This window comes from Thermothielavioides terrestris, chromosome 1 (genome assembly GCF_000226115.1).
Source record: "Thermothielavioides terrestris NRRL 8126 chromosome 1, complete sequence".
NCBI classification, from domain to species: domain Eukaryota; kingdom Fungi; phylum Ascomycota; class Sordariomycetes; order Sordariales; family Chaetomiaceae; genus Thermothielavioides; species Thermothielavioides terrestris.
In genome coordinates, this window is record NC_016457.1 from 2,547,005 (window position 1) to 2,564,999 (window position 17,995).

The 17,995-nt window shown below is 60.5% G+C and overlaps 5 protein-coding genes across 5 annotated transcripts; 2 read left to right on the forward strand and 3 right to left on the reverse strand.

The window, feature by feature from the left end:
* The first annotated feature begins 1,412 nt into the window (after positions 1-1,412).
* Positions 1,413-5,272, forward strand: THITE_2107586 (uncharacterized protein). Its single transcript, XM_003649146.1, has 4 exons — positions 1,413-1,815; positions 1,879-2,879; positions 2,947-4,698; positions 4,760-5,272. Exons 2-4 carry the CDS (start codon positions 2,671-2,673, stop codon positions 5,112-5,114), a joined length of 2,316 nt encoding a protein of 771 aa, XP_003649194.1. The 5' UTR covers positions 1,413-1,815; positions 1,879-2,670; the 3' UTR covers positions 5,115-5,272.
* Positions 5,273-5,453: 181 nt separating this feature from the next.
* On the reverse strand, positions 5,454-7,259 carry THITE_2084370 (uncharacterized protein; the record flags this gene model as incomplete). Its single annotated transcript, XM_003649147.1, has 1 exon — positions 5,454-7,259. One exon carries the CDS (start codon positions 7,257-7,259, stop codon positions 5,454-5,456), a length of 1,806 nt encoding a protein of 601 aa, XP_003649195.1.
* Positions 7,260-8,069: 810 nt separating this feature from the next.
* Positions 8,070-10,397, reverse strand: THITE_2107588 (uncharacterized protein). The gene has a single exon (XM_003649148.1). The coding sequence runs from the start codon at positions 10,287-10,289 to the stop codon at positions 8,256-8,258; it is 2,034 nt and encodes a 677-aa protein (XP_003649196.1). The 5' UTR covers positions 10,290-10,397; the 3' UTR covers positions 8,070-8,255.
* Positions 10,398-11,497: 1,100 nt separating this feature from the next.
* Positions 11,498-12,135, reverse strand: THITE_2107590 (uncharacterized protein). The gene is made up of 3 exons (XM_003649149.1): positions 12,057-12,135; positions 11,905-11,980; positions 11,498-11,821 (listed from the first exon to the last, which is right to left on the reverse strand). The coding sequence occupies exons 1-3, from the start codon at positions 12,100-12,102 to the stop codon at positions 11,668-11,670; spliced, it is 276 nt and encodes a 91-aa protein (XP_003649197.1). The 5' UTR covers positions 12,103-12,135; the 3' UTR covers positions 11,498-11,667.
* Positions 12,136-14,707: 2,572 nt separating this feature from the next.
* On the forward strand, positions 14,708-17,214 carry THITE_2107592 (uncharacterized protein). The gene is made up of 4 exons (XM_003649150.1): positions 14,708-15,047; positions 15,117-15,174; positions 15,306-16,012; positions 16,138-17,214. The coding sequence occupies exons 1-4, from the start codon at positions 14,892-14,894 to the stop codon at positions 17,059-17,061; spliced, it is 1,845 nt and encodes a 614-aa protein (XP_003649198.1). The 5' UTR covers positions 14,708-14,891; the 3' UTR covers positions 17,062-17,214.
* Positions 17,215-17,995: the final 781 nt, after the last annotated feature.

The following is a 17,995-nucleotide window of genomic DNA, read 5'->3' on the forward strand; positions in this document are numbered from 1 at the left end:
CCGCCAGCAATGAGCCGCCAGCAATGCGTCGTCGCACTATCTCCACCACTGGCTGTGGATCGCCGCATACGCACCCGACACAATCAGTCTGCACCTCCACATGCTTCTGGAGATAGAATGGCCGCACCCCAACGGCGTCCGAACCCGGCTCTGGGAGCTGACAGCACTTCAACCCGCCACGCCCTACATTTCGGAACAACCCTTTCCATGGGGCTTTGGATACTTCGCGTCTCACCGTTGCACCTTGCATCTTGCGGAGAATAGGGTTGATTACATCCGAGGGTGAAGTTGAGAATGCTGTGGCTCGCGGCTCAATGTTGTTCGACCCGGACTTCTGTCCAACCCCGCCGATTTCACCGGCGCCCGAACCCAGAGCGCCGGCCAAACAACAACAGATGGCTACGGAGAACCCCCTATGGCCATACCTCAGGGCAATTGACTTCGCGCAGCTAACAGTTTGCCCACCCCTCACCCCCCTCCTCGCGGGACCCCATCGCCATTTGCAGCGGCGGGATGATGCGAAACGCAGGACAGCGGTTATTTGCACGGTTGCACAGACCCTGAGAAGCGCTGGCTCTGCCTCGGGCGGGTGAGAGCTAGGCTGATGCTTTTGAGCCCCCGTGGATCTGGTTCTGGGCTGCATTCGTAAAGCATATGCCGTATATAGTGGTCTCTGTTTGGTGATCAAGTATCTGCAAGCCTCAGCCCGAACTACGCTTGGGCTGGCAGGGTTGCGGGACAAGGTGTGGATGGCGCGGTTTGTCAGCTCTGGAGCCAAGGTCTTGTGCTCCTTTGTTGGAACGCCGGGAAGAGCTGGGTATCATCGAACTTGGGAGAGCTCCAGGGCCGAGCGTGCACCGAGCGTGCACAAAGCTGGGACTGCACGCAACCCAGCCTTTCGCCGGGTTGTTGCTTGCCTGGAGACGGCACCTATACCGGACAACTGCTTGGTGGGATTGGGACATTGTCAAGCCGGCTGCGCACCCTTCCCGGGTTCGCGGGTGCATGGCAAATACTTGATCCCCACCTCCAGGCACGGCAACAGCGGCCAGTGTCGAACATCACCCGAACCTGGCTCAGCGACTTGCATCAAAAGAACAGGTGCCTCGGACACCCGTCGAGTCTTGCTTGCTGGATCCGACTCCAGGCTGGGGGTTTGTCCATGCAGGCTGTTGCGCAGCACCGATCAATACCGCGCAGCCAGATCCAGCGGGGAAAACCAGCGAGCAAGCCGTTGCGTCGGAAGCTCTCGCAGTTCTTTTCGCCCGCAGCACTATTTTTCTGGCCGCCAGGTTTTGGGTGGTGTTTTCTGACCTAAGATCTTTTTCTCTATCCAAGGTGGGCGGAGATTCAACGGTGGACGTCCAGCACCTAGCTGCCCCGCCCTTGACAGCGCTAAGACGCACCTGTGGCGGCGGGCTGGCCAGGGCGTCTGCATGTATCGGGGTCGCGCTCCCCCCGGTCAAACTGGGCCGCCTTGACCAACTAAAACTCAGAGTTGGAGCGATGGACGACTCTGCACGCCATCGACGCCGGGACCGTCCTGCAACACCGAATGGCAGCGGCAGCCACCGAGACAGCCAGCACCGCCGCCAGGACGGAAATGACCTCGGCATGACTTCTTCACGAAGATCCATCTCGCCTGCCGCTGTTGCTGTGAATCGGTCGTCAGAATCCACCCGAGATCGCGAGCGAGGGCGAGAGCGGGACCGGGACCGGAACCGGGCCAGGAAGCACCGCTCTTCGAACGCTCCTCCTCCGCCCCCGGCTCATCCCCGCGGCCGGTCTGTCGAACCACCGCTTCCTGCGCCCCAGCATCGCCGTCGCGACCGGAGCCGCAGCACCGAGCGCCACAGCGGCCGTCTGCCGCACTGGTCGCATCGCTCCCCACGCCGTCGCCGTGACCGTTCTCGTTCCCGTGACCCTGCTCATCGCCGCGAGCCTCGCGTCTCTCCCGGTCGCCGAGCTGAAAATCCTGGCTCCCCAAGCCTCCGAAAAGAGGCCCACGAAAGCATCGAGCATCGTGCCGCTCGCCTCTCATCGCGATCGCCAGCCCCAAGCAAGCGTCGACGCAGCCCTAGACCGTCCTTTGGCGGGCAGTCGCCACCGAAAAAGTCTCGACACGACGCGAGCCCAGCACCACTAGAGAGGGGTGTGCCGCCGAAATCTCTGCAGCCGAGGGTTGATCGTGCCTTGTCCCCCCACCTGCACCGCGCCCGTTCCCCTGAATCCCGTGACCGGCGTTCAAAGCCCAGCAGACGGCCGGCCCACGCCACGTCTCCCAGTCCGCCCCGCCGGCGTAGATCCCCGTCGCCCCGTGGCAGCCCTCCCCCGCGGCCGCAGCCCGAAGTCCTAGCCCGCGATAGGAGCGCATCTCCGAAACGTCGGCCCCGGTCTCCTCGCCCCCGCGATTCCCGACGTCGATCCAGATCACGCCCTCGCAGCCCTCTTGCAGGGGATAGCAGGCCGCCAACCGCATCTGATACCGGGTCGCGCCGGAGACCAAGCTCCGACCAAGGGTCATTCCGTGCGTCTCACAAACCGGTTCCGTCCGATTTCCCGCGAGGAGGCCGACCCCCTAAACCGACCAAAAAAGGAAGGGCCCGCGACAGGCCACGGTCATCTAAGCAATCCGACCCCGCCTCCGGTGCGAACAGTGTTGAAGTGAACATGGCGGCCAGAGGCGGCTTCCGTGGGGGGTTCAATCCTCAACAACTGCAGTCTGGCTATCCGAAAGGGCAATATGATGCCCGCGGCTACGGCCAGTCTCCGGGCCATGGGACGCCCGTGTCTTCATTTCACGGTTCCCCAGCAGTTCAGTCGCCATTTGGAGGCAGTGGACGGGGCTGGAACAACCAACCACAATTTTCCCCTCAAGGGTTCGTTAGCCTCACCCTTTGTCCTTTGCTCCTTCAGAGAACGTGCAGTGAGCTGACAGCATAGCAGCCAATTCTCGCCCTCGTATGCTCATAACAATTATGGGCCTCCCACAGGGCCCCAAGGCCAGTATCACTCGGGGCCGGCGCACTCTCCTCCTTACCCGCCGACTGGACCTTCCTCCCAATACCCAACAGGGCCGTACCGTGGTGGCCACCGAGGCGGCTCATTCCGCGGCAGCCCGTTCCCTGCCCGAGGGGGCGTCCGAGGTGGTTTTAAGAGTACGCAGTGGCACACCCCAAGCAACAACGCTCGAGGCCAAGCTGGGCAGGCTGAGGACTCGGAGCCGTCTCACGCTGCTTCCCATCAGTCTCCAAGCAGCCACGCCGGGCCTCCATCGGAGAAGGGCGAGCTCTCGGCGGCAGAGAGTGACAACCCTTTCAGGCCCTCTAAGGAGTTGCAAGTCGAGGACACGAGCAAGGAAGACCAGCCGAAAGAGGAAAAGATGCCGCCTCCAAGCCGGCCGCCTCCCACCGGCCCGCAATCCGCGACGCCCAATAAGTTCAGCTTTAGCATGAAAAACGCGGCGAGGCCGGCCGTGGCGGCACCGAGACCAGAGATATCGTCCAAATTCAACGCTGCTCCAGCGGCTCGAGAGCCGCCGAGCAAGCCGGCGCAGAAAGCGCCGCCAACGAGGCCAGAGCGAGACCGGGGCGGCTTCCCCAAGAATGCGCCCACGGAACCAGCGTCAGCCCGACCGCGTCCCGGCGTGCCAAGCGGCCCCGGCGACCGCAGACCGCTCGAGACCAGCAGGCAGCCAGAGCCGACGCCGAAGACACGGAAAGTGAAGAAGATCGTGAGGCGGCTCAAGGAGAAGCCCACCCTCCCTCCGGATTTTGCGGCCTCCAAGTCTGTGTTCTTCAGGAAGCCGGGCAACGAATCCGTCGTGGGCTCGGGCACATACGGCAAGGTTTTCAAAGGGCTGAACGTATACACAAAGAAGTTGGTGGCTCTTAAGAAGATCCGGATGGAGGGCGAGAAAGACGGCTTCCCGGTGACGGCTGTGCGGGAAATCAAGCTGCTGCGCTCGCTCAGCCACAAGAATGTCGTCCAGCTGCAGGAGGTCATGGTCGAAGCCAACGACTGCTTCATGGTGTTCGAGTACCTGTCGCACGATCTGACGGGCCTCCTCAACCACCCGACCTTTACCTTGCACCCTGGGCATAAGAAGCATCTTGCCCAGCAGCTCTTTGAGGGGCTCGACTATCTCCACACGCGCGGCGTATTACATCGGGATATCAAGGCTGCCAACATACTGGTCAGCAACGAGGGCATCCTCAAGCTCGCTGACTTCGGCTTAGCTCGCTTCTACGCGAAGCATCACCAGCTTGATTACACCAACCGTGTGATCACCATTTGGTACCGCTCGCCCGAGTTGCTACTGGGAGAGACGCAGTACGGTCCGGCCGTAGATATCTGGAGCGCCGCCTGCGTCATGGTGGAGATCTTCACGACGCGCGCCATCTTCCCCGGGGACGGCAGCGAAATCAACCAGCTGGAAAAGATCCATGCGGTTCTCGGGACCCCCAGCAGAAAAGACTGGCCAAACATGGTCGAGATGCCCTGGTTCCCGCTCCTCAGGCCTACCTACCGCAAACCAAGCGTCTTTGAAGAGAAGTACAAGGGACTGCTTACTCCTGCCGCCTTTGACCTGCTTTCCTCCATGTTCCGGTATGACCCAGACAAACGCCCAAGCGCCGCCGAGGTCCTGAAGCACCCGTACTTCACCACGGAGGAGCCCGCCCCGCGGCAGGCGGTTGAGTGAGTGGCGCATTCCCTCTTTGGAACGCGTTACCTGATGCTAACTCGGGGATAATTGCAGGCTCAAAGACATTGGCGGCGAGTGGCACGAACTCGAGTCGAAGGCTCTCCGGCGCGAGAAGGAGAAGAGGGAAAAGGAGCGGGCGCGCGCCGCCCAGCACCAGCACCAGCAGTCCGGGCCGAAGGAAGACGGCCCGGAAAGCTCCAGCTCTCGTGACAGAGAGCGGAAGCGGCCGAATGAGGGCTCCGATGCACAGCGAGAGGCGAAGAGGCCCCATATCGAGGCTAACGGCAAGGCGGAGAGATCTGGCCAGACGGGTAGCAGCCGCGATCTGGAGCTGGACGCGGCGTCCGGGAGGTTAGTGCCCGTTCAGGATTCTGGATCCGCGCGAAATCGAGCCTCCGGGAATGGGTAGGACCGCGCTGTGTATATACTACTCAGAGGGGAGCGGGTATCATTATACCCGAGAGGAGACAGCTCGGCTTACAACAAATGAGGAGGGGGTGGCCGGGAGGTTAGACGGAGTATACGGAATGTAAAATGCAACGAATGTACGACTGCCTATCCTATGATGACACCCGCCGCGGCCCTCTTTTGAGTGTGTAAGCCGTGAACCGTTGACGTGATCGGACATGGAAATGAGTTCCTTTCAAAAGAGCGTGGGATCGAACCTAGGAATCTTCATGGTGCACGCGAATGCTCGGTAAACAAGTTAATGCCATATATACTATCACATAATTATACCTCCAGTAGTTCAACGCAAACCCTTCCACATCTCCAGACACCTCTCCTCCAGCCACTTCGCAAACCTGACGCTCGGCGCGTCCACCCACCTCTCCACCTGCGCGGCCAGCGCGAAGACAGGCACCGTAAACAGCCCAAACCAGACCACGCACACGGCCCAGTACGTCACGCCCCCGCCGCCTCTCTCCTGCTCCTGCCCCTGCTCCTGCTGGCTTGCCCCGGCGCCAAAGCCGGCCAGCCGCAGCAGCAGGCCCTGCAGCGCCAGCCCGAACAGCACGACGCACAGCTCGTGCACCAGGTACAGCGCGAAGGCGATGCGCGCCAGGTACTGGCACGCGCGCGTCTCGAAGGCGGCGCGCAGCCGCGGCAGCTGCGACGCCGACAGCAGCAGCAGCGCCCCGCCCACCGACCACCAGAAGCGCGCCGGGTCTTCCATCGCGGCCGCGCCGCCGGTGGTGGTGCTGGTGCTGGTCGGGATGAGGGCGCGCAGGGTCTCGAAGCCTGGCATTGGGTTCGTGCGTGCCTCGGGGAAGACCAGCGTCGGGAAGCCGGCTAGGTAGAAGGCTATGAGGAAGGTGGTGGTCCAGAAGAAGGGGTGTTTGGTTGTCTGGGTGGTGGTGGTGGTGGTAGTAGAGGACGGGGTGGTGGTGCTGGTGGTGGGGAGTGCGGTGGTGCTGGCGTCGGCTTCGTCCTGGCCTAGGTTGAGGTCGGCGATGAGCATGCCGGCGGCGAAGCAGAAGATGTTCCAGCAGCCTAGGGCCATGCCGAGGAGGCTGACCAGCGCGACGAAGCCCATTCGCAGGCGGTTGCTCGACACGCGGGCGAGGGTGAATAAGAGGGCGTAGCACACCATGGAGCCGTAGAACTCGACCGGGATGGTCCAGATGACGGGGTCGTATTTCGGATGGGTGACGAAGCCGCGGATCGCGCGGCCGAAGTTGTAGAGCGGGTTCACCAGCCGGTTCGTCTCGACCAGCCAGTCCCAGAGCTGGGCCAGGAAGGTCGGCTCGGGAGTGAAAGAGAAGTTCAGCGGCGGCGCGTAGCCGAGGCGCGTCAGCAGCATCTCGCAGAAGGTCAGCAGCACGGGCGGGAGGTACAGCCTGAAGCCGCGGCGGAACATGGACGAGGCCACGGCCGGGTAGACGGCGCGCGGCGACCCGGCGCGGATCAGGCGGAGGCAGCGGTGGGTGAGCACGTAGCCCGAGAGGACGAAGAAGACGGACACGGCGCCGCCGCCGGCGACGAAGACGGTCCGGACGAGCGGCAGCTGCAGGACGCTGGTCTGCTTCTCGTCGGCGTGCCAGGCGGGCACGATGGGCGCCCAGCAGCCCATGGCGTGGAAGATGTACACGGCCAGCGCTGCGACGCCGCGCACGCCGTCCAGCCAGGCCGTCCGTCTCAGCCGCAGGGACCCGGGCGGCGGGTAGCAGATGAAGCGGAGGATCGGGGACAGCGCCCAGGACATGAGGCCGGCCACGTCGGAGCGCATGCCGACATTGGTTGGTTTGTTGTCGGCGTGGCCGGAGCGGTTGAGACTGAGCGCCTCGACATCATCAGGTTCTAGCAATCCCTCGTGCTTTGCCCAGCGCGCATCTGACCGGGGCTCGGGCGAACTCCGGTCCTTCGACGAGGACATTGTGGGTTCCAGTTTCGAATGCCCGTACGGCGCCCCGGTGACATGTTTCTTGCCTGGAAGGACGGAAGGGCAGCAAGCCGCTCGGCCGCCAGATGGCTCGAAGGCGGATGTGTCGTGGGTGGCTAGCTCAAGTAATCCGTATAATGTGTACGCGGATTCAGGCGAGGTACCCGGTAGCATGCCCCTGACAAGGATGTGCGGCTGTGCCTGCGCTTCACTGTGATACGCTCGGCTCGGCCTTCTGATTGATGGATCCCAACCGACAAATAGGGTGTGTTGCTATGAAGTTAACCTCCGATAACATCCATGCTCCAATAACATCCATGATAAATGAATGAGCCGGATAAGAGGGAACCTGGAAGTTAGGTACCGTGAGAACCGAGACCGATGTTATGCTGAATACGGATTATGCAGTATTCCTGGAATAACAGGTGCTTACCTAATTAACGAGGTTTTCTGGTGCTGGAAGAACCCCTGCAAGCCTTGAAGCTGCGTACTCCCCATGTAAGGACACACAGCCTGATCTCATCAGTTGATCGGTTTTCTCTTGTCCTGCATCTTGTCAAGTATCACTTTGCAAGGTCAATCCTCTTACATACCATTATCTGTATTCCGTACTTTACATTATCTGATGACCCTTTGTGCATTAGGTAGCTACGTTTGTGGCAGCGGTGTCAAATGGGCCCTGCCGTTTTGTATCACCTCGAATCTCAGATCCCAAGGCAATCTGGACGCTTACTTCCTTCTCAAGTTCTCCGGACTTGATCACTCGCTTATGTTCCATTTCGGCAGAGATCCTCGACATCTCATCTTTCACTAGCCAACATCTTAGCACAAACAATTGTCATACATGTCCCTCGGCCTAGCGAGCGAAGTTAATCCTTTCCCATCCTATGAGAAACCAACCTCAGCCTGTGACTTCTGTTCCAAGCAGGTCCAGTCTACCTCCGTACTTATACAACTCCCCTTCCCTCTCCTTTACCGGTCGAACCTAAAACCCTGCGTCCCCAGCCCTTCAGGATCCCAGACGAGTCCAGCACAGTCTGATCCCGCCTACCCTCTCCAATTTCTGGTCCATCCACCAGCTCCGGCGTTCATCCCATCCGGCATCAAATCACAAACTCAGCAAAGCCCCATTCGAAAAGGCCCCTCAGCCGCGATGAACAACCCGCCGAGCTAACCACCCGCCCCTCCCGCGCGGCTCCTCTTCCCCGGCGCATCCCCCGCAGCAGCAGCACTCCGAAGCAGCTGTCTCAAGCTGCCCTCTGCGTTGCTCACTGCCGGCGCCGGCGCCGTCGAGCCTCCAGCCTGTGTCTGTCGCGAGGACTGCCCTTGTTGTTCTTCTTGTTGGTACTGCTGCTGGTGGTGGTTATGATGGTGACGGTGATCACCGGGGACCTGGGCGGGCGTGCGCCAGGGTATCCAAGCGGCCCACGAGCCGAGGGCGTCGGCAATTCCCGCAGGGGCGGGAGACGCGCGCTGCTGGGGTAGGCCGGCGCTGCCTGCGACAGGGCCCCTGGGAGGGTGACCATCTTCGCCGTCGGGGGCGTGAGGCTGGGTCGGGGCGCTTGGGGCCGTTCGTACGCCGAGGTGGCTGGGCGAGGTTTGGGGCTGGGCCGGTTCGCTGTGCAGGGCTGAGGTGGCTGCTGGAGACGTGGAGCTGCTCGTAGCGGTGGCAGCGGCGGGCTTCAAGCGTGAGGAAGAGGAAGTGTTGGTGTTCGCGGAAGAGCAGCCATTGTCCATGATGGCGGTGGCGAATGAGGCCGGCTTCTTTCCAGCCAACCTGCTGCCGTCCGCGGTGGGCGGTTGCCCCGCTTGGGCGTCTACGTTGCCGCCGTTTCCGGTCGATGCTGACGCAGACGCCGATGCCGACGCTGTTCCTGACCCGGAACCTGACCCTGACTCGCTTGGGTTGTTTGTAGCCCATGCTTTCTTGGCTGCCCTTCCCCGAACCTCCCCGACTAGCTCGGCAGCTGACTTCTTTTTCGTCTTGTCCTCCTCCGAGGATCGGCTCGAGGACATGATGGTCTCGAGGGTGCCGTACGCGGCACTCCTCCGCCGGTTGCCGTTCCTTCTCCTGGGGTGGGACTGGGCCGAGTTCTCATCGTCAGAGGTAATGGCTTGCAGCGTCGGGCCGCCAGAACTCTGTCCGTAGCTGCGGCTCCGACTGTGGCTGTGGCCCTTCCTCCGCGGCGCTGAGGAGGGCGAGGGTCCGATACCTGATGCGAACAAAGCACCCGAGCCATGGGGTGCGACGTGAACCTCGTACTGGTTGCTCAGGGAATACCGTGAGCGGGCACATATCTCGGCAATGCGGTCCAGGTCTGCTCCAATATCGTTCTCGCCTCCGGGAGTCTGCAGATCAGCCATGAAGCTCTTGAACGAAAAGGCCTCCAGTGGTGGCAGCTTAGGCTCTTCCGGCGCCTGGCTCGACGTCTTCCATGGCCATGGCAGAGACAGCTTGCTGCTGCTGCTGCCGGGGGCTTTCTCGGGCTTGTAGGGGGGAGGCATGCTGACTCCGTAGTCATCCCCCTCGCGGGGCTCGGCGCTGATACTGCTGGTAGTACCCACCCCTACGTCGGTCACTGTAGGCTGGATGGGTTGGCCGGGGCCGACGGCGCGACCGCCTGGTGCCGAAGATGAGGGCAGCGGCACGCGCCTGGAAACGCCTCGGCTGCTGCTCGGCGGTCTGTAGTTTCGCGAGCGCGACCCGCGAGAACCTTGGGAGGGCGAGGGCCCGCTGTAAGTGCGTACAATGACGGGCTGGGAGTAGGTGCTGCTCTGGGCGCCAGAGGCCTCGGGGGCGTAGCCGTGGCGGCGGACTACCGACGGGTACTTGCTGTTCAGCTTCTGCAAGGCAGATGTGCGACGGGAGTCGGCGGCATCGGCCAGCGGGACCGGCCTGCCCTCGGCAGTGGACGGGACAATCGCGGCTGACGGTGCCTTGCTGAGCTGGAAGAGGATGGACGGGAGCGAGAGAGGGAAGGGCGCCTGCCTCTGGTGGGTTGGACTCTCATGAGGCAGCCCAGGAGTGGAAGATGCGAGAGGGTTGGAAGAGGAGGAGGGAGACGGCCCCTGGATATGGAGATGCAGAGCGGGACCAGGGGGTGGCGACCGGTCCTCTCGCTCTCCAGGCGGACACGGAGAGGCGGCCTCTGCGCTGGCAATGTCGGCAGCACCGACTGCGGCAGACCCGTCGGAGGCCATCATTACTGGATGTAGATATATATGGCAAGCGGCGCAAGCTCAATGCATCGGCATTAGACGAGCAGCACCGATAGGTGTCGCACCATGCAGGCGCGTCGTGTCGTCGCAGCAATGGGGGGGGTTGTCAGCAGCAGCAGCAGTAAGCGCAGCGGGGACCAAGCAACAAGCAACAAGTAGGAGCAGACGGTCCGGGGAACGGCGGCGACCCGTGGGACTCGGATGACGGGCAGTAGCGTCAAGCTCCAGCAGGCCAATGGCTCAATGGACGGCGGCGACGTGTTCGCGGGAGCGGACGACGGCACGAGAACGGTAGCAGGGCGGCGGCAAGAACAGGAGCAGCAGCCCAGGGCATGGGCGGCATGGGAAGCTTCTGCGTGTCGCGAGCCGGGCGGCGTCTGATGTCAAGGCGTTGACGTGGGCGTCCGCTTATGGGTTACGGGAAACCTGCCGGTCCCATGTTCCACACTCGGTGCAACTGCTTCACAGCTGCGTGCGTTGCCGCGCCTTCTTGCCCCTCCCAGGTATATACTGTTTGTCTGGACGGAGCCAGGACGGACGAACTGACTGGACCGGTTCGATTCGGCTCGATTGAGGGGTAGAAAGATAAAGTAATCGGCATACGCAGCGCAATCGTGAGATTGGCGGGTGCACAATCTCTGCTTTGGATTTGCTGTCTCTATTTGCTGCGAGCCATCGTGACTGGTTGCTCGGCCGGTGAGTGCCCGGACGCTGAGGTGGCCGCCATTGGACAGCAGCAGCTCGACTTCTGCACGGAGTCGTGGCTGTCGTTCAAAGGTCTGGCGGCAGGCCACTTGCAGGGGTCAGCAGGGGGTGATCGACCCAAGCAAAGCGGGGCTGCATGGAGGAGTTGAACGTTTGGCCCCACTCCACTCAGCTTTCTCCCCAACCACTCAGCTTCGGAATTCGAGGCACTTTTTTCCAGAACCAGCAAAACCTCGCCCGCTTCCCAAGAGTCGCATCTCAGCCAGCCTTGGATCTCGCATGCTCGTTTTCTACCGCCCGTGTCACTCTGACACAGTGAAACAGGAGCCTGCTTTTGCATCCTCGAGGCTCATGAAGGAAGCGAAGCTAGGGACCTGTGCCCCAACACATGCATTATATCTTTTCTTCGTGAACGTCTTGGGATATAACTTGTGACTCTCTGCCAGGGGGTAATCTTGGCCGCCTCGACCTACATGATACAATTTGATTCTCCGACGCCGGCAAGGTCCCGTCCACCACGAGCAAGGCCGTCCCACTAGCGACTAGCAGATCGCTCGTTGCCACCCAAAGATCTCGAAACAAGTTGTGTCGTCGACCCGGCTGCTCTCCCGAAAACCATGAACGTCGCAGTCTAGAGGCGGGATGCGGCTGATCCATCTCAAAATCGCCCGTAGGTCATGCCTCCCGACTGGATCTTGTTGCTGAACACAAACGGTGCGCGCTGAAGCGGGGGATGCCCCATCTTGTATTTCTCGCGCCGGTCGAAGTACACAAAGAGGAGGTAGAAGGCGTGGATCAGGCCAGGGACCCATCTGGTTGTAAACCGGTTGGTTAGCTCACCTCTCAACTTGTTCACCCACAATCGAGTGTCGAAAGAACTTGACTTTATTCGTACAGCCAGATAGTGAGAAGGACGTTGATGAGCAGGTCGGCGCCGCAGCCGGCGATGATGACGACACCTAGGGGAGGGACTGTTGGTTGGACAGACACCATGTTACCGAACAGCTCTTCTCCGATCCTCAGATGAGGACAGCAAAGGGCACTTACATATCACGCAGAGGATGGCCACCAGGATTCCGACCACGCCGTCCATCTCGATTGTTGTACGTGTGTAAATGCTAATATCCCAAAAGCCAGTCCCATTGAAGGCAAGGTGATCCTTCGATGTCTTTTCTTCGTTCAGAAGCCCATTCTAATCTCGAGGCAGCGTTCATTGCGAGCAGTACTGGTCAAAGAGAGACGGGTTGATCCGATGACGTCGTTCGTGGGTGCACGAGCCAATTAGACCCTGAATGGGCCCTTGAGTGACCCTTCCTTTCCAGGTTTCTCCGAGGTTGTAGTGTTTACTGATACTGTGCGGAACAGCGTACCCATTATAACGTGGCTCAGGAGGAAGACGCAAATGGCGTTGATGGCTGGCTTCGAAAAGTGGGCTTGGTTGCGGTGGCAACTTGATGAGCAGGCGCCTGCGTAGCAGGTACCTAGTGAGTGGTGTTTCTCGCTATCGACGCTGCGTAAGTTGTGAATGACACGGATGGCGAGCGCCAAACACAGCATGGAAGCGCTTGATCTACCTCCACAGTACAAGTAGGACACCAAGAAGCAACCGATGCAGGAATGGACGCCAACGCCTCAAGCCTCATCGTGGTGTCACCCGCACCATTAAGGGGCTCAATAACGAGCAACCGCGTGGGCCGCCGAGCTTAATGTGGTGGGGAATCTTAATTCAAGTTGGGACAGGCTCACGTCTCCTCAGTGAGAGTTCAGTGTCGTACTGTCGGACACAGTTACTATCTCTCGTGTAAGTTCAATTGTAGCTCGACTGTCTGGTCCACTCCCTGGCGACATTTCTTCTTGCACAGGGAGCTCCGCAATGAACAATGTGGAGGTAATGGGATGGGGTGTGCAGTCTCTTCAGAGAAGACAGGGCTAGAGAGGGCAAGGAAAAACGGCAAGAACGGAAAACTCCAACGGTCAAATAAAGCAAGGGGAAAACAGAACGTAGTGTAAACAGAAAGATGACTTATACTACGCAACCCCACCAGCAATGGCTGGGAGAGATTTGCCCATTTACGGGAACTCCCTCTCTCTCCACCCACTCGAGCAGCAGCTCCAGGTTTTCAGCTCCCAGCGCCAAGTTCGCGTGAGGCGCTGTGCAACCGCCACGGGGCGAGGCTGAGACGACTTGCAAGAGTTGATGGGCTCCTCAGCAAGCCAATCCCAAGCACGCAAATTCCGGATGCATGTTCCGGCGTTAGGCTGGTCGTTCCAAGGGATATGGTGCTCCGCCTACTCCGTGCAGAGTCTCCTAACTCCAGTAACTACCACGAACATTACACAAGATCAAGGGGCAGGCAACGGCGCCACGGCAAGATCGGCCCAAGGGCCATGGGTCGACGGCAGTGCCCCTGACGAGCATCGTCCCACGGGATCTTCGGCCTGCCGTTTTATTAGTCTTCGTCACCTTTCATTTGCACCGCCACGGACGGACGCTGGAACCGATATCAAACTGATGCCAATGAGAACATGGCGCAAGTGAAAGCCGGTTCCACCCGGCTCAGCCTGGCGGGTCGTCGTTAAAGAGGTCCCGCCAAGACTAATTTCGGAGACTGCCGCTTACAAGTATTTACAATCGCCACGGGGTAAGCGGGGCCGCGACGACTTAGAGCAACATCAACAACGAAGAATTGCAAAGACTCGTCGCAACAACTTCGCGAAACCTCAACCAAATCGAAAAAAAAAGAAAACAAGGTTAACCCGCACCCTAGCCTTAACCCGAATCCTAACCATTAACCCGAACCCTAACCAGCGGGGGGCTGGCGCCGCCCCCCGTACCCCCGGCGAACTAACCCTTGGCGATAGTGCAAACCCCTTGGCGGTCTTGGCGGGGTACTGACGCTGTAAAAACATTGCCGACAATTGGCCGAAATTAGTCTTGGCGGGACCTCTTTAACGTCTACCGCCTGGCGCGAGGTTGACGAGGTTGACGGCCAGCAAAGTATCCCCGGTAGTTCCACACTTTCGTTGAAGCTCAAAGCAACCGAGATGGTAACTTTGGTATCCTAGCAAATGAAGCAGGCATGGTCTGCGTTTTGATTTCCCGTGCGTGGAGTTCGAAGAAGATTGGCGGGCGTTCCATTTGTTGGGTTGTGTCCGGTTAACAAGAGGAAGGGAGGTAATTAACCTGGAAGGTACACAAGACGAGAGAGCTCAATAAGTTACCTTACCTTCCAGGTTGCGTGGGCTGTTAACTATTGCAGTCAACTGAACTCAGGCTGGCGATTAGCTCCTGGCCTCTTTTGCCTTTTTTTGCACAGTTCCGAGCTCACATTTCCTCTCCCCTTTCCACCCCCAACTCCGCCCTTCGCTGCTTTCCTCCCTCGCTGCTCCTGCTGGTGTCCTGCTCCAAGTACCCCCTCTCCCAGGCTTCGAGAAAGAGAGGACGAGTCCGGGCTGTGGATGAAGGTGCTGCAATCTTATTCGCCTGCGCTTCTTTGCTGCTGCAGCAGGAATGAAAGCTTGGATCACCCAAACGAGTCAAATCCGTGCTCAGCTCCGCAATTCCCTTGGCTAGTTTAGCTTGATAGGGTGAGTGGACTCGGTAAACCTGCGGCGCTTTCGCAGCCTGCCTGCTGCTACATTTTCCCGAAAACCCGCTGCTGAAACGCTGCGGACGTCCACCGGGCGACAAAAAGGTTTGTGCCGCATCCGACAGCACCGTGACGGGTCCAGGTCCATTGAGCTAACGGAGCTTGCTCCCTTTTGCCAGGCCACTTCTTCGGATAGCGGCATCCTCCTCCTTCCCCCAATTCCTCGAGCGCGTGCGCACCGCACCCCCTTCCTCCCCCCTCTAGCCTCGACGCTGCCCCGACCGCAGCAGCCATGGCTACGCAGCAGAACCCGGCATTCAAGGTCGACCGGTACGTCGTGATCCACGTCGCCACGACCTGCGACGAGCATGGCGTCTATGTGACCAAGGACTCGGCCGAGGTCATCGAGCTGGGCTGGATCCTGCTGGACGCGAACACGCTGGACGAGGTGGGCTAAGCCGACCCCTGAAAATTCTAAGGCGCCGCCCCGTTGCTCACCAGCTCGTGTCTGCTGCAGCTTCACCGCGAGAGCGTGCTCGTCAAGCCCGTCAACACCCCCATCACGCCGCTTTGCAGTGAGTCGTCGCCCGTCCCCGTTGCCGTCCCCGTCCCCGTCCCGGCCGAGGCCGACGGCTCCCCGATGGCCAATCCGTTGCAGCGGTGCTATCACACATCGCTTCCATGGTTGCTGACCAATCCGCGCCAGCGAGCTTGACCACCCTCACCTGGGAGCATGTCCGGAACGCCGGTACCTTCAGGGATGCGATCAACCGCTTCGATGCCTTCGCCTCCGAGCACCTGACGACGCCGAACCTCGACTTTGTCTTCGTCACCTTGGAGGCATGGGACCTGCGCGTCCAGCTCCCCCGCGAGGCTCGCGACAAGTCCGTTGTGCTGCCTCCCTATTTGCAACATTCCCGGGCCTTCGAGCTCCGCACTGAGTACCAGCGGTGGCAACAACACCACCCCGAGTCGCTGCCGTTCGGGCCGTCGTCCTTGGCGAATATCTGTGCCGCGCTGGAAGTGGAGGCCGTCCAGTCCAGCGCTCCCATCAAGCACAACCTCCCCTTCCACCTGCAGGCCTTGGCTCCGGCGTCGCCCCGCCGGGCTATGGAGGAAGCCGTGACCTTGGCCCGTGTCCTCCGTGGCCTGATCCGAAAGTCGCAGCCGCCGCATGAGCATCCCGACGTGCTCACCCGCCCGATGGATGCCCGTGCCGATGTTCGCGCCTTCCTGTCCGAGCGCAGCAAGGTCCTCCACATGTCCGGCCTGCCCCATGACACCACCCAGTCGGAACTCGAAAGCTGGTTTACCCAGTTCGGCGGCCGCCCCATCGCCTTCTGGACCCTGCGCACGCCGGAACAGCATAAGCCGACCGGCACCGGCTTCGCCGTCTTTTCTTCTCATGAAGAGGTAACTCGATCCTACACAATCCCTCCCCCCAACCGCCCAACCCCAAACCCAAACCCGCTCGTCGCTCTCTTTACATAGAGTGCAAAGCACTCGCCGGTACAACCCCGCCCGCTAACCGGAACCAGGCTGCCGAAAGTTTGTGCATGAACGGGCGTGCTTTGAACGAAAAGGCGATCGAGGTGTCTCCGTCGTCCAGCCGTGTGCTGGACCGAGCTGCTGAGATTCTCACCCCCTTCCCGCCGAGCAAGAACCGGCCCCGGCCCGGCGACTGGACGTGCCCCTCCTGCGGCTTTTCCAACTTCCAGCGCCGCACCGCGTGCTTCCGCTGCTCGTTCCCGGCCATCACCGCCGGGCCTGCAGGCGAGTTGGGCTATGGCTACGGCTATCCTCCCCCGGCTATGATGGCTCCGCCTCCCCACATGGCTCACCATGGTCACGGCGGCGGCCACGGTCGCATGGGCGGCTCCGGAGTGGTGCCTTTCCGTGCTGGCGATTGGAAGTGCGGCAACGAAGTCTGCGGCTACCACAACTTCGCCAAGAACGTCTGCTGCCTTCGGTGCGGTGCCAGCCGTGCCGGCGCTGCTGTGGTTGCTGACTCTGGCTATCCCTCTCCCATGGACGCCCCTTCGTCGTACGCCATGGGGCAAGGCTCCATGGGTGGCAACCCTGGCCCTGGCCCCTTCGGCTCCGCTGCCGGCGGCTTCGGCTCTGGCGCCGGATATGGCCAGCACTTTGGCGGTCCCCCGAGCACCTACGCTCTCCCGTCCGGCCTAGGCGGCGGTGCCGCGCCCTACCCTCCGCTGAACACTCACTTTGGACCCGCGCCAGGCTCCCACTCTGCTGGTCCCTTCGACAGCCGTGCCGCCGAGGTGGCTTTCCAATCGGCAGGCAACGGCCCTGCATCCGCCGGTCCTGGTAACAACTTCTACTCGCAGAACGAGAACGACCCATTCGCCTTCCTCTCCTCAGGGATCGGTGGCCTCTCCGTCAGTAACCAGGATGCTCGTCAGAACAATGGCGGGGCGCCACAGAACAAGTCGCCCGCATAAGCACCAAACCAGCAAATACTCGGTTATTACGGGATGTCAGACTATGGCTCGTTTCCTCGAAGCCGCCGGGCTATTTCGTCCCCGCCTTCCACTTGTTGCTTTCCTCGGCGGCAGGTTTTGGGAGCGAGCAATCGGTCACCTCAGCCTCGACATACATCTTCGCTGCACAATTTCCTCTGATTTCTTTTTCCTACAACACACAAGGTGCAGGTAATGGGGCTTTTGGGAGAGGGCATCGCGGCCGGTCACTATCTACCAGGTTAACGCGGGCGAGAGAGCGGCGGCGACGGATGGCTTGGGCGGGGTCAAAAATTACAAAAGGCTGGAAAGACAAAACGAGAAGATGGATGGCCATTCTTACAGGGAACCCTCAGGGCGGAGTTTTCCTTCGGACCGACACCACATTGTTGCGGCTCTCTGCTTTCTTTCGGCAATAGGGGCCACAAAGCGGCGGCGGCGGAAGAGGGGGAAACGGGGAATGTTCTATATCCTTCGGATCGCCTGGGACACGGCGGCGCGCGCACACACTCACACACACGCATACGGTTGTTTCCAAAAATCGTCGACTTCGATACTCGCAGCAAATGGACAAAATCGGTTGAGTCAAGGCATGGGTTGGGCAGGTTTGGGAATCTATCGGAGGTGTGGCGCGCGGGAAAAGTGGTCGGGAGGCGCGGGAAAGAGGCGTGCATAGCGAGGGAGTGTTCGGGGGTTATAAGCAGGCCTTTGGTGCTCGTGGACGACGGCTCAGGCAAACCGGAACGCCTCGGCCTCGGTCCTGTGTGTTAATCTTGTCCTCTTTATCTGTTGGCTGATTCTTCAAATCTTGTTGTTTTCTTTTCCTCTCTTCGTTTTTCCTTGCGCTCATCCACCCGTCCAGATATCTATCCAATTTGCTCCAGATTGCCGTCTTATTCTTTTCGCGGATTAAAAG